The following is a 15,988-nucleotide window of genomic DNA, read 5'->3' on the forward strand; positions in this document are numbered from 1 at the left end:
AAGCTAAACACTGATTAAAAACTAAATTCATTACTTTTAAGACCATCTGTTCACTTTAGGCACACTCTATTGACAAGGAGAAATACGGAGCCTGTTGGGATCTGTATATTTATATTCTAGGCATGGAGCTATTTCACACCACATTGATACCAGACAGCAACAAATCTTGCAATTACACGCCAGAAAACAATTTCCTGAATTCACAGACTATGTTTACATTTAATAAACAAGTAAAAGTAGAAGATGCAGAAGCAGAAATGCTGAGATTGAACTGATAAACTAGACGAAGAGCAAAGAGATATCCTCCTGTTCTTAAATTTAATTACAGAACACTATGCTTCAACATGATTAATTTTCTTCCATTTCACCATGCAAGTTGAAACCAATGACCTCCGTGCAATCTAACCAATTACCCAGATGTGACAAAGCAGCCACTTTACTCAAAATAAGAGTCAAGTGATTAATAAGAAGATCAAGCATTGGTCAGAACAATCTATAGAATGCATGTACAACTTGTGCCATATTTCAAGCACCTAAAAGTCAACCAGCTGTAAGGTAAGCATTTTTTGGCCATCATTACAGTTTATTTTTTTCATTAAGCTTGGATGCAAACCTGTTTTGACTGAAATATCCTAAAAACTATTCTTGCTTCATAACCAATCTTTTTTGCGAGTTCTGTGATTTCACTTTTACCAAATTTATTACTAAAAGTAATGATCAGCTCATTAAAGGCACAGAATGTGTGATTTTGAGGTCAAAATTGAGGTGAAATATAGTACAGATGTTAAAATGACGCGTGCAGGTATGTTAAGGGGTAATAACCTGGGTGAGTTTTGAATTTATTCAATACTTTGCCCTTATATTTGCCTCTATATTTGCAAACTAGTAGCAAATATTTAGAGCTGATCAACAAATATCTGCTAATATACTCAACTTAAAAGTAATGAATACAGGAAAAATGATACTTGGAAAACTTCAGCATATGTGCATTATGCAGACTGGCCTCAGAGGGTCATGTGCATGCCTGTTATTTCACTCTTGTTGGGATGTTGACTCAAAGTCAAGGTCTTGAATATTTCCCACATTTCTACCAAGATCTACTGTAGCTGTACTTGAAACTTGTTTTGTGTGTGATTGTACAGACACATTACATTTGTAAACATATAAAACACCGACACAGAGTCCATATAAAAAACCGACACAGAGTCTGGTCAATGCTTCCTATCTGCTTTTAATCTACGCTCATCTCCTCTAAAGGCTGATATGGTTGCCTGTAGTTAGTTTTCCTTGATTTTTCATCTTTATGTTTATCGTTTGCTATAGCAGTTTCCTGAAATTGTCTTTATTCTTTATATACAGAACAATTCTTTTTAATATATTTGTAACAATATAAAATCATGCTCATGGATGGGTTGTCCTGCACAAGACCTGAATCAGGATACAGGAATACATGGTGTATGAAAATTGTTGTTTATCTAACACAAAACTGACCTATTCGGGTTTTGTCTAACATGAATCTGGGAAGATATTTAATTAGCTTTTTGTATTTTTCCATTGCTTAAGTCAGAGCTCCTCCACAATCTTGGCTCCTTGTTTACTCTAAAGGGTAGAGGAGTTTTGTTTACAATGTAACTATATTTCATTGCCAACTATGTTAACAACAAAGCTGTGAGATATAAAATGATTAAATTCCTTTGAAAGGTCAGGCTTCCTTGGAAAATTGACAAACGCTTGTCTGGAATAACTCTCTAAAAATACTGGCAACTGCGAAGTGTTACCCCTCAGCCTCCTAGTAGGCACAGCTATGGTGCATTTTTGCAGTTTTTCTCAAGCTATTGCATTTCAGAAAACTTATTCTGACCTTGAGATCAAGGTCACCAAGAATCAAATTCATCCAAGACTTTGAGTAGAAGCACCTATGTTATTAATTTGGAATTTCTTTCTTCAGTTATTGCATTTAAAAGATTGTTCAGAAAAGCTATTTTGACCTTGAGGTCAAGGTCACTGAGAATCAAACTCCTTCAAGAGTTTGAAGCTCTTGCATCGCTTTGATCTCAGGTTATCGAATTCAGAAATATGAGGTGCAAGGAGCCAGCCTCCCGCCTGGTGGGGTGATGATAATAACCCATCAGACTTTTACGACTGAGGGGTAAAAATGATCGGTTCTGTTAAAAAAAAGAAAAAAAGGGAAAACGCTGGATGCATCTGGATAAATGAAAACACCCTTTGTTTGTATTTATATTCAACACATTTGCTTTAGAAATCTTACAGTAAACCACAACTCACCACTGAGCTGGCATCTCCTAAGGAAAAAAAAAATCTGTTTAAGGTTGAGTGTTTTGCAATATCATTATACTCCTTGTGAGCCACAGGCGCTCTGTTGCTCACCCACAACAGTAACATGACTGCAGGGATAAGCAATTATGGAGGAAACTTGCCTTCAGAGTGTATCCATATCTATTTCTGGATGTAAAACTCACATGTTTCATCCCTTCAGAAGTTTTACAGAAGAGCTCGGCAAAGGAGACAAGAGCTGGCTCAGAGGTGAACGTAGAGATTGCTTCAGGCTGCAGAAAAACATAAAACAGTTGTAATATTACTATAAATTAACATATGAAGGAGAAAGAGAGAAGGGGAGGGATACAAAAGACAGATATAGAAGCATTTGAAGGAAGAAGACATTTAATATAAGGAAGCGGCACAAGAGATGTGATCTGAAGAAATAAATAAAATCTTAATTAACACTTTTCAAACAAATCAAATTCATCTTAAAGTGTTATATAAACACGAGACAAAACAGAGGAAAAAGAGGAAACTATGGTAAAATTTCAACAGAGAAGATCAGAAAGAAAGAGGAAAATAGAAGAAGAAATTAAGTGGGGAGGAGGAGAGTGTGGACAAGTGGAATAAATAGTGTTTGTTTTTCCCCCTCTGGACTTCTAAGTATATTGACAGCGTACACTGAGACCATCAGGAAACCAGTAAATAGTCTGTCAACCACACAGCTGCCTACTGAACATGTAGTGACAACCTGCCAAGACTGGACACAAGCATTCACTGGGGAGGAGGTCAATTCATTTCCAGTCACTCCTATTAATTTGTTTGTCTGTTTTCAAATCAATTTTTAAAGAAGCGTTTGTAAGAAACAAAATGCAATGGAAAACTTAAATTGGTAGGGATTGGTATAGAAAAACCCCCCCCAAACTATTAACTGCAAATCAACAGTATATCAAAGTCATGTTCTTAAGAAATAGGAAAATATATACCAAAGATCTGACACAGGATCTGTAAGATGCATCTGGCCCCTCAGTTGATGGAACTATAGTTATTAATGCAGATTATAAATCTAAAAGAAAAAGGGCGCTACGAGCATCTGTGGATTAGTAGTATCCGACTCTCTACCCTTGCTTATCTCAGGCTTCTGAAAGCCGTGTGCAGTACAGTAAGCAAATTGTTGAAGGAGCTCGTTTGCAGATGAATTCACTGGAAAGATGCAAACTAACAAGAGTGCGGTCCAAGTTGAGGTGAGCTTTGCATTTGGCACTGTGTGGTAAAACTTTGTCTATTAAAGAGGGAGAGACACGAAAAAAATAAGATAACCTATAGAAAACTAAGAATAAAATGGCTGTTCTTTTCAAATTTGTAAGATAAAATTTTCTCACTTCAACTACAACGCATCTAAAATTTTCCACCACCTGTAGATTTTGGTCTATGTGTATTAGGAGAAAAGCATAAACAAAAAAAGCTTGATAATGCTTACAAAACCTATAAACCTACATAAAAATGTACTAAAGCCTTCATTAACCTGCCACATGTTAATGGACTCTAAACACTAACAAGTACACTACAGAAAGTCAATACAATGCTGATGCTCTGGTTGATAGTAGCAAACTTAATCTAATTTTTTAAAAAGGTGGATATTTATTTCATTTAGCACAGTTGCTTCAGAGTTTACAATGAAACGAAATTGATCGGTTAGCACCTACGCTGAGCTCCAAGTCAGTGTTTCCTGTATCACAAATATGGCTTTTTCACCAGCTAAATCACCATGGTAACATAAGCTGAACACATAACATGAATGACAACAGGTTATGTTCTGACTTTCAGTTTAATATCAGCTGTTTTTCTCCAATTCTTTTTATTTACAGCATATTTTAAGTGTAATCTTCTGCTGGGGAAATATGATTTATACATAGGAAGTTGATTACGTTGCTAATATCATGAATGAAGCCCAAATGTAAAGTTATAGCAGTGGAAATTACTGTAGTCGGAGGTAACTGCAAATACAACTTCTCTCCGACTGGGGTTTTAGGTTTAGCCACATTACCTAACACAATGAAAGCCTGTTCATGTTGAACTTCCTTTATAATATAACCCTCAGGCTGGTATGTTGTTATGATTTTCAGGTTGGTGTGACAGTTTTACCTTGAAGGCTTTGACTCCAGAGTTGCGGTGGTTGACTGTGGTGGCTAGCAGGCTCTTCCAACCTTGAGGGTCGTCCTTGTAGGGCAGCTGGCCAGCCCGTAGTTTTACATACAACACCCCATCTCTCGACAAGATGGACCTTAGAGAGATAACAAAAATAAGATTTGCATTTCCACTTAGATTCCACTTATACATTTACAATAAAAAGAAGGAATATGGTCCTTATCATTTAGCAGAATCATTACTGTAAACCTCTCCCAAAGTTATATATGTTCTCTCTATACTTGCTTTAGATGCTGTGTTTCTTTGCTGAGGTCTACAGACAGTTCCCAGTAACGCGGTCCTTTCACTTTTACCTGAAAAAAATATATTGACAAAAATTACAAAAAAGAGATTTTTAAGAAGTCCAGAAATGATTACTGCAATTAAAATGATTTTGGGTGGCATATGAAATCAGTGCTGTTAATAAGGAGACCGTAAACTTCTGTTCTAGAGAACAAAAGATGATTGCAGGAACGGGGTGAGATTCCCATCTTCGATAAGGGGGACCAAAGTGTGTGCTCCAGCTATAGGGGGATCACACTCCTCAGCCTTCCCAGGAAAGTCTTTGCCAGGGTGCTGGAAAGGAAAGTCTGTCCGTTGGTTGAACCTCGGTTTTTGGCCCAGTCGCGGAACACTAGACCAGCTCTTTACCCCCTTTAGGGTGTATGGGAGTTTGTCCAACGAGTCTACATGTGTTTTGTGGATTTGGAATTCGACTGTGTCCCTCGAAATGTTCTGAAGGGAGGTGCTTCGGGAGTAGGGGGTGTCTGGCCCGTTGCTACGAGCTATTCGATCCTTATACAACCATTGCAGGTGTGTTGTCTGCATAGCCTGCAATAAGTCAGTCTTGTGGGCGTTGAACTCGTCCATGGCTGCCCTATTCTCAACTATTCTGTTCATAATTTTTTTTATGGACAGAATTTCTAGGTGTAGTCAAGTGGTGGAAGCCTTCCACTTGGGCAGTCTCAGAATCTTGTCTCTGCTTTTTGGAGATGATGTGATTCTGTTGGCTTCATCGGGCGGTGGCCTCCAGCTAGCACCGGAGCGGTTCGCAGCAGAGTGTGAAGTGGCGGGAATAAGAATCAGCACCTCCAAGTCTGAGCCCATGGCACTCAGCCAGAAGGGTGGCGTGTGCCCACTCTGGGTCAGGGACCAGTTACTGCCCCAAGTGGAGGATTTTAAGTATCTCGGGGTCTTGTTCACAAGGGAGTGGGAGCATGACAGACGGATTTGTGCTACGACTGTAATGATGTGGACGCTGTACCAGGCTGTCGTGGTGAAGAGAAAGCTAAGAGTAAAAGTCAAGCGCTTCATTTACAGGTTGATCTGTATCACCTTAACCTATGGTCACAAGCTTTTGATAGTGACCCAAAATGAGAATGTGGATACAAGCAGTGGAAGCAGCTACTCTTCTTTTTCTGAAGAGTAGCTGGCCTTTCCCTTGGAGATAGGCTGAGGAGTTCAGCCATCCGGGAGAGGGTCAGAGTATAGCCACTACTCCCCTCCACTTCAAAAGGAGCCAGTTGAGGTGGTTCAGGAATCTGACAAGGATGCTGCCAGGTTGAGGTGTTCTGAATGGATGGATGGATGGATCAATGCATGGATGGATGGATGGATGGAAATGTGGCAACCCCTACAGGCAGCAGCCAAATAAAGGCAAAGAAGAAGAACAACTATTCTCTGGCTTTACCCGTTTGAGAAGTTGCAGCTCAGGAAGCAAGGTAGGAGCCATCAGTTCTACTGTTGTCTCGTCATACCACTTAGTCTCCTGAAAAAAAGAGGAAATACTGTCACTCACACTCACAAAGTTAGCCTGTAAGATCTCTAAGCACCTTACAATTGCACTATGACCCTTTTATCAGTACAGGGTATTAATACACATAATATTTTATAGTACTGAAACATAGAAACGATACATATTTGATCTATATTTACACGCAGTGTCACCAAGAAACTGCAACAGCAGTATAGAATAGCAGATTGTATGTGAATGTAACAGCATAACAACACGAGGGACAGCACCCCTAAATTCATTCACTTAAATTCATTTTGAAACAAACCATCTCCAAGTCTGAGTAAGTTTTCACAGATCTTAAAAAGCACACACACACACACTTTTACACACACACAGACACACTAACTGAGCACTCCACTGTGATTAAAATTTAACTGAGCCATTCTACTGAAGGTAGTCCTGACAAGCCTCCATCTTTCTTTATCTGTGGAAATGCATAGAGTTCAATTCAATTCTATACTTCACTGTTTATCTCTCTAAATGACTGTAGAAAACATTTACACAGTCACTGATCTCTCCCAGCAGCAGAATTTATAGAACTTGAAGTTTAAAACACAAATAACAGTTGAATAAGTTTTAGCAACAGTTGAAGATGAAAAGCAAAAGACACACAAAGGGATTCAAGTAATGATTCTGTACACAAATAAAAATTAGGTTCAGTTTATCTAGCCCTACAACATACTGTCAACCAGTGCCTTTTGCCCTGTTACAGCTGGGATACACTCCAGCCCTCCATGACTCTTAACTGGATTAGCAGAAGAAAAATGGATGAATGGAAGCTTCTATATGGTGGTTGTCTTTTGAAGTTTGTAAATTCCCATCTCCTTGGGCTTCCTCAGTGTTTTGTCAAACTACAAAACCAGCAAAGAAAAGATTATAAGTGACTCATTAAAATATTAATGAAAATGACTACAACTATATGAAGTAACTGAAAAAGGTTTTGGAGCAGACACTATTTGCTGGACATGCTAAAATTCACTAATGCTCGAGGCAGCATGGAGGTTACAAAGAAGGATCTTGCATCATTTCTCCCTTCCTCATTTCATCACTCTACAACAGTTCTACTATGACAAAACAATTTTCCTGCTCAGAGCACATCATTTCAAAAGTCTCTGGTTTTGCTCTGAAGTCCTTTTCTTAAAAAAAAAAAAAAAAAAAAAAAAATGAGTAATGACTTTTTCCTGACACACCTCTCACCTGATTTCCTCTCATTTTAGACACAAGCATGTTGACACCAACTGCTCCAAGACATCCAATGTCAAATGGTCTGCTTGTGGACTAAATTTGCAGAGAATTAAGTTCTGAAGGAATAAGCAATTGCCAAAAGCAGAGAAGAATGCTCCCCAATTAATCCCAGATTATATTTTTGTGTGTATTTTACACATTTGAAGGTGTAAAAAAACTGTTCTTCTTCTTACTATTACAATTTTTTTATGTTGGCGATCTATTTTGACGATGTATTTTTGATCATATGTTATAGCTAGTTTTGTTTAAAGTATGACAATAACTACACAATGCCAGTGTCGTCTGTCATTTATTTGAGTAAATTCCCATTACCTACTGGCTTTGTTCCCAAGAGTGTCAAATATTTGCTTTTACAGATATTCCCAAAAAAGCCAGCAATTTCTATGGAAAGTATTTACCTTCACACATGAATGGCTGACAACCATTGATACTGGGAAATGGCACCAATGTGCGTCACTGTGGCATCATTAGGATGCCACAGTGACGTACATAAAATTCTAACAATGTACTTGCTGACACAGAAAACAATTGCTGCTGTGTTTTAACACTTGGGATGTGTGTTGCCCTTAATACTAGCAACTTTTTTTTCCTTGAAGACTTTAGAGAGAGGTTTTGCTAAGCAGTTATGCTATTTTCACTTTCTCTTATATAAAACTGAAACCTACACAGTGCTGGATACCTGTTTTGGAGAAAACTAAGGTGCAGTGCAATGACTTTCCTCCATTTACATGTAACATGTTTAACTAAGAGCACATAGGCAGTAAGGCCGGCTTTTATTTAATGAAATCGTCACAGATTAATTTGAAAGCACATCTTTTGTCTTTCAAAATCAAGGATACTTGATCATAAATAACAACAAGGAAAACAATGAGTGGCATATAAAACCATGCATGTCTACATACCAGAAAGGAAACTAAAGTTAACATAGGAAGAGATTATATATTTATGTACAACAACCAGATGTGCAGAAAAAGGAATACAACTGTATGAACAACTGAATTATTGCTAATCAGTTAAATACAACATTAATAGCAAATATATATATTTTTTAGCTACTCATAAGCTGGCATAAAACTGCTGCTCTTAAAATTTTAAAATAGCACCAATATGAATGAGCGGAGACCACGGTAGCTGATTTTACACTGACATGAAGACGATTTAGTTTGAAAGTGTATGAAATCATACGTAGAGGAAGTTGACTAGCTAAAAGCAGTTAACACTGATAAAAAAGCAGAACACGGTGGTATAGTGGACAGGCAAGTTTTTCTAACACCTCAAAACGAACAGAAACCATTGTGCATTACACTCTACAGTCTGAGTCAGAACGTACATTTGCTTTTGTGCGAATGTAAAAATGGAGCACAGAGCACAGCAGTGCAGTTTGTGACAATGAGCTGTGACAAAGAATGAGAGGTGGTTTCAAAGGTGGCTTTGGGACAGGAAAAACTATGTTCAATTCTGAAACATGAACCCAATGGTCATTCACAGGTATTAGGTTGGTACATATTTCTTGTAACCTGACCTTGTAAGTGACCTCTAAAAGGGCATAGCAAGGCTTCAGGGAGTCCACATCCACAGGGACGAGCAGTCGAGGCTCCGCAGCCAGCACAGCCAGGTGCCGAAGAGCCTGCAGGTGGTAGCTACAGCAAACACAGAAATACAAGCAAGCATTTGTTTTTTGTTTTTTTTTATTTACTAATATGAATGAATAGACATTCAATATTGTTTGTTAATATAAAGAATGACAGAGAATGTGTTGTTATTCTCCAAAATTGAGACAAGCTTAGTTTTTTTACTGCAGGTGTGCCATTCTAAATTTAACCAATCATACTCCACTTCAAGATTACATAATCTCTACACCATATTGGGGCATTAACACTCCCAACTCCGATATTGGTTAAAGGACCAGAGGTGTAGTGCTTAAAAAGTTTTCCTACCATTTTAGCTGTGATGTTCTAAGTATTAGACAACTAGACTGACTCAACAAAAATGGCAAAGCATTTCAGCATTTAAGAAAAGTGAAGTCAAAATTAAGGAAGGGGTTTTTGTTGGGTCTTAAGTCTCTGAAATGACAGTTGAAAATAAATTTAAAAGGAAACTAAAGCCAACTGAATCAGCAGCATCGGGGAAGGATTCGTGCAGGTTGTCTAGTACTTTTTTGGCAATCAAAGAGCAGAGACTGATTCTGAGCTTGTGGATACCATGCCGAAAGCACATCAGCTAATGAGTGCCAGAATATCACAGACGGCATACTTGTTACATTATTATCTTGACTTTTTTTTTTTTTTTTTAAAACACCAAATCTGGCCAATGAGCATGGGAAAGACTTCATCAAGATTTAAAAGTGATGGAAAACCAATATCAGGGAAGATTTAACTTGAGCATAATGGCTAATGACTACTGCTGGTTCTTGCACAGATAAATGGATGTGCAGTACCAGCGCAAAAGTAAGCACCACAAATATTTTTGAGCACGCTGAACTTATTTTAAGCTAAACTGACAGAAAGATGCTTCAATGCATTTCTTGCATCGTCTTCTTATTTGTTTTCAGAATAAACACCAAAAACATTATGGTGGGAAACATGCAAGCTTAAATCGTGCACAATCATCTGTCCATCACTAATGAAATGATCACAAAAATCACATTTTCACAAGTTTCTATCGCTACTTTTTGGCATTTACACGAGTTTATCAACTAAACTCTTATTATAATATTGTGTGCATATGTATTAGTCTCACCGGTTGTCAGTGCTGTGAGCAGGGAAGTGTGGATACAGGGCACACAGCAGAGCAGCGATGGCTGAATTGGAGGTACTGAGGGTGTACCTGAAAGATGACATCAAACATCATCACTAAAAAAATAAAAATACACTGTTCTTTCTTTTCACAAAACATTAAAACATGTTCAGTACATACTGGCAGGTTTGTAAGGAGAATTTAATTACAGAAGCCATTGTAAAGAAAAACGAAAACAATAGATTTAACCAATAGAGTACTGTACAAAAGTCTTGAGTCACCAGTGATCCAGAATTCCAAGTAATCTTACACTGAAACTTAGTGGCAGCAGGTCTTATGGAATGAGGAATCCAATTTTGAAATGTTTGGTTCAAATTCTTGTAATTTTATACGAAGGTTAAGCAAGAGCTACAACAGTGTCTACAGCTATCTGTAGGCTCTTTCATGGTCTGCATTTCAGCCAGCTTTTCTGGGGATCAAAATTAATGGAATTCTGATCCATAGCAAAATATAAAGAAATAAGATATTCCTCAAGACTTTTGCACTGTTTTTTTGAATCTAAATATATATTTGAAGGACCTTGTGTATAAAAGCAAAACACATTCTTCCACATAAACTTTGTGTTCTGTTAGTTAAAGCAAGTGAGTGCTGTAATCCAGTTAAAACCTTTGAAGACTGCAGTAGAGCCTCTTAAACGTAATAGCTGGCAGTTAAGCATCTACTTTGACTCAACATTATTATAATGACCCCATTAGTCAGACAATAAAGGCTTCTTGTGTCTGGAAGGTTACTGAGGTTCAACTGGGATAAAGGATGTTGCTCTTCATTTAATGGCTCCTTAATGCTTTTAATTCCTCTAGTCTAGTAGTTCCAAACTTCAGGGTCAGCATGCCCTAGAGTTTCATAGAGGGTGTTACAGAAGTCCTGCAGCAAGTACACAGTAGACGGATAACACAATAATCATGCTTTGAGCAAAAAACAACCAAACTCTATTTCCAGCTTCTCAGTTCTTGATAAAAGTGAAAATTGTTTGGGCTTTGGAGCACAAAAATGACAAAACAATCACAATAAGAAAAATCTACACTTCTGTTAAACTAAATGTCCTACTTTTGCTTATACATTCCTTGAGACTGAATACCTTTATTGTACCCCCATAGCCTTCTAATAATTGCACTCAAAACTCTGGTTTCAAAACAGGCAATGACATATGGCAAAGGGAAAACAAGGACAAACAGGATGTCCTTAAAATCCTAAAACAATTGGGAGCCACTGCAGTGCTCTCTACCAAAATACTGTTTACTTTATACCGCTACACTAAAACCACCTTAGTCCAATGAGGTGCTTTAGTGAAGCATCATCAGTTTTCTATTTTAAGCAAATAAAGATTTTTTTTCTGCTTGTAACACTGAGTCAGTCAAGCTGACTAACAGCAACATTACACGACTGAAGCTTCCTACCATTTGGGCGTCTGGCTGCTGCTTAGACTAACAGGGGGATGAAGGCTAACAATCAGTTCTTTTGAGTCACTTTCCTTTTGTGCTGCGCTTGACATTTTCAAATTCTGCTGAAATGAATGAACTTCTAGGAGACTGAGCCAAAACAAAAAAGAAAAAGAAATAAATCCAAACAAAATAGGGGCAATTAGCAGAATCTAACTTAGTCAGTGTCAGTGGGACAAGTATAATATATCTTATGTGCTCATTGCTTAACAAACTAGTACAAACTGAAACTCGTGCAAACAGAAAGAACTCGTGATAGAAAAGCCACAGTCACCTTTGAAATACAGATCTAAGCCCTTTTCACACAAACTGTGTACACTGTTGGAAGAACTGGATTGAACTGCCCATTCTCACATACACAGTGAGAATGGGCAGACCGTGTTCTTACTACTAGAAATACAACATCTGAGGCAGAGTAAGGGTATTGTAGGGTGAATTGTGTAGGGCAAATGAACACTGGCTCACAATATCTGTCCAGTTATCACATGGGGACAATCAGACATCAAACAATCTTTGTACTAGGGAGGTGACAGTTTAAAAATTATTCAATGTGAAATCCAGCTGTGTCAGACACAGTTTGCGTCACTTCAGTTTCCTACTGGGGGACAATTACCCAGCTCTATCTCAATTTAGATCCAATGGGAAGAGGAAACTAAATAAGTAAATAAAGAAGAAGTGAGGTTGAGGAAAGGGGAAATAAAGAACAAAAAGGATCACCAAATAAAGAGACCAAACGTAAATAGGAAAAACGTACGTGAGAAATTGAATGAGGAAAAAAAGAAGGGCCATGATGTAATGATAACTGCTAAATATGTGGAAAGCAAATGTAACCAGAACATTTTCAATGGAAACAGAGAGACTAAATGACATACGAGCAGACAGCGAGACTGCAGGAAACACGACAGTGACATAGCATGACTCTGTTACCCAGCATGACCTACAATCTCTGAAATGACACAAGACAAACTGCTTATGAAAATATATGCTATCGTGCAGAGCATTCAAACCTGCAGTCCTTACAGTGTGTGGGCTTTCAGCTGGCAGGTCTAAAATAAAATGTGACCTGAATGAAATGAAAAGGTCCATCTGATTATGGCTGTAGGTGGAGAGATGTTTTTGCAGAATGTGATGAAAGAGTGGGAGCTGTTGTTTCTCTTCAAAATACACAGACCAGGGTCAGCGGTTTGAGGAACCTAGCTTGGGTGTATGTTTGCATGCACATGTGTGCATGAATGTCATTCATTATGTGGAACACAGCACTCAAAGCAGACTCAAAGCAGACTTTTTTGTATTTGTGTGGCTAACCCACACTGTGCATGTGTACGTGTTGCATATGGTCTTTCCCAGAAAAAAGCAGGGTGGGTGTGGGCTTGCATGTATGGATGGATGAATGCATGCAATTGTTCAATTCAGGTGTCATATGACAGCCTATATACAGAATATAATTGAAACCTCAGTGTCTTCCTTCATTCAAGAAGCATTAGTAACATCAAAGTGTGTGTCTAAATGCGTGTATTTATTTTTTGAAGCATGATTCCTTAGAGGTCGTTGTGGAAGTTTAAAACAATGCCCACCTTGTTGGTACTTTGCCTGTTGTATAATCTTGAAATGATTTTATGTATGTAAACATTTGCATTTATCTATAAGTATATTGTACAGTTTCTTCGTCTTGTTGTTATTTTTATTACTACTGTACTTCCAAGCTTTACAGTTCTTCAGAAAAATCTACATCAGTGAACCACATTGTTGCATTGTGTGAGATGTGTTTCCAGTATCTTGAATACTGGAGCCACCATTGTTAAGATATCATCATTACAACACTAAATATGTATTCATCTACAGCTGAAAATAAAAGGCAGCAAATGGCCTAGTTGTTGCTTTTTGGAAACAAACATGATAAAAACTTATTACTGAGCCAGTAAAAAAGAAAAACCTATATTTAGAAACTTTTTAAAGTCACCTCATCAAAAAGTAATTTAGGACAGAGTAAGCCATTGCTAGCCAAGAGTTAGGCTAACTACAAGAAAACCAGCCTGATCTTTATGTTCAAGTAAAAAATATGTTCAGTGATGACAGAAAATGCTTTACCAGCCACTCTAACCTTTTCCCCAACGCAACTTGACAAAAGCCTTTTGATTTTTGGCCTGAAAATGCACTTCAACTATGAATGAATAATTGATAATTGATAGTAATTGATATGAATTCAAATGCATTATAGTTTTATACTAGTTTTTTTTTTTCCACTTGCAATAAGGAATATATTTTAGGATTGGGAAAACGGCTGTATTTTGGTTGTTCCCATCTCACCTGCCTCCTCCCAGAAAGAGCAGACCCAGTGCCATGTGATGAGCCATGTGGAAGCCATAGTTCATTTCACCACCAGTCCGCTTGTGGAAGAAACGGCAAAGCTGCAGGACCTTCAGGTTTCCTGTACCTGACATCACCATGGACATAGCCAGCAGAATCATTGACAGGCACGTCTGGAGGTTGTAAAATGTGTGCTAGGGAAGAAAAAGAAATCAAAGAAAATATTTTAACTGTAAGTCGATGAGGTAGCACAACATTGTTTCTTACTGTTAACGAAGTCAAAAATATAAAACACTCACAGCACCCACAGCAGCTGTACCAGCAAAGGACATGATTGTCATGTGGGTCCTGGCCAAGCTATAAAGGCAGTCAAAGGCATCAGAGTTGGCAGAGCCAGCAAACCGTAAGCCAAGTGCCAAACAGGCCCCAGCTGTAATGTAGTCTTGGGCTTGGCTAAGAGAAACAAATACAATCAATTAGCAGAATTCAAATGTATAACATAAGTTGATGTTTTTGGCTTAAATACTTACGCCATCGTCTCCATGTTAATGTCCTCTGAAGGGTCAAAAGTCCCCCTCATGATCTGGAAACAAAATGAAAGGTGAAAACAAAATATAGACGTGAGTGGTCAGGTTTCAGAAATAACACTTTTGACAGTATTTATCTGCTAAATTAACTGAAAACTCACAAAATTCTCATGGTAAAACTATGGAAGTAGAAAGTAAACATCAGGGAGGAAAGGGCAAAAGAAAAATCATAGGCAGTAAGGTGACACATTGGTTTAGCACAGCTGCCTTACAGCAAGAAAGGTCCCGTGCTCAAATCCACTGTCTTTCTGTGTGGAGTTTAGATCTCTCTCATGTTTGTGTGTGGCCATTTGAGTGGGTACTCCAGCTTCATCCCACAATCAAAAGACATGCAGTTACTGGGGCTAGGATAGGTTAACTGGTGATTCTAAATTAGCCTGACTGTCTCTCTGGGTCCTGTTGCAGCTGGCATAGGTTCCAGCTACCACATGACCCTGCACAGGGTGAACTTAAGAAAACGGATGGAAGGAATTAAAAGATATTAAAGCATAAATCTCTGTATAGTGTTGACTATAATGCAGCTATTCATACCTGATTAGAAGGGCAATAAAGTGTTTTGAGTGTGCCAAGGTTCTGGTTACTAGTATTTATTGCCATTCACAATACAAACCACAAAAATGTAGTTTTACATATTTATATCCAGTGGTGTAAATTACACTGTAGCAGTGTTCCTTAAACTGTGGGGGTGGGCCCCCCTACTGGGGGATAAAGTCATTGCAGGGGGGTGTGGACAACCAGAAGAAAAACATAAAATATGGGAGTGAAACTAAACTGAGTTGAATGCTATCATGCTGACAGTCTTTTTTGTTATCTATTTGACAGAAAAAAATCAAATGGAATCAATTTCTGTTATTAAAGATTAAAAGTATGGGATTATTTTCTTCCCTTTTTGTCATAAAAAGGCAGAACAAGCCTTTTAATGATTTCATACTGTTCCCAAGGGGAAAATATTTCTGGCAGTTTTGCTGATCGATACATTGAATTTTCTTCCTCATGAAGATATCAAGCAACAAACACTGCAGTAAACTATCCACACCTGCAGGTAAATGCTTGGTTGATTTACAGATAAAATTTTGACCTTGGTCAAATTTATCTGAGTTTATGTTAGCAGTAAGCCTATAAGGACACAGGAACTTAAAAGCACTTCAATATTTGTTTTAAAGTCACTGTAATTATTCACAGTGTTATCAGACATGGCTTATTTTTCTGACATATCTCAAGCCTAGCGGCCCCACAGGTTGTCACCATTCTCTAACTATATTTACATATACACGTTTGACATTTTTTAATGTTTACTCTCCCAGTCGTTTGTTGAAACATCTCTAAGGTGTTTCTATTATGTTTGTTGTATT

General features: G+C 37.9%; 1 protein-coding gene across 1 annotated transcript in view; it reads right to left on the reverse strand.

The window, feature by feature from the left end:
• Positions 1-15,988, reverse strand: part of anapc1 (anaphase promoting complex subunit 1) — a 55,755-nt gene that overhangs the window by 7,645 nt on the left and 32,122 nt on the right. The window contains exons 41-49 of the mRNA XM_013271992.3: positions 14,580-14,632; positions 14,349-14,502; positions 14,050-14,243; positions 10,247-10,333; positions 9,030-9,147; positions 6,158-6,235; positions 4,714-4,781; positions 4,426-4,564; positions 2,481-2,567 (exon numbers count right to left, since the gene is read on the reverse strand). Coding sequence (XP_013127446.1) covers positions 2,481-2,567; positions 4,426-4,564; positions 4,714-4,781; positions 6,158-6,235; positions 9,030-9,147; positions 10,247-10,333; positions 14,050-14,243; positions 14,349-14,502; positions 14,580-14,632 — 978 coding nt within the window. The remainder of the gene's footprint in view (positions 1-2,480; positions 2,568-4,425; positions 4,565-4,713; positions 4,782-6,157; positions 6,236-9,029; positions 9,148-10,246; positions 10,334-14,049; positions 14,244-14,348; positions 14,503-14,579; positions 14,633-15,988) is intronic.

This window comes from Oreochromis niloticus, linkage group LG13 (assembly GCF_001858045.2).
Source record: "Oreochromis niloticus isolate F11D_XX linkage group LG13, O_niloticus_UMD_NMBU, whole genome shotgun sequence".
NCBI classification, from domain to species: Eukaryota; Metazoa; Chordata; class Actinopteri; order Cichliformes; family Cichlidae; genus Oreochromis; species Oreochromis niloticus.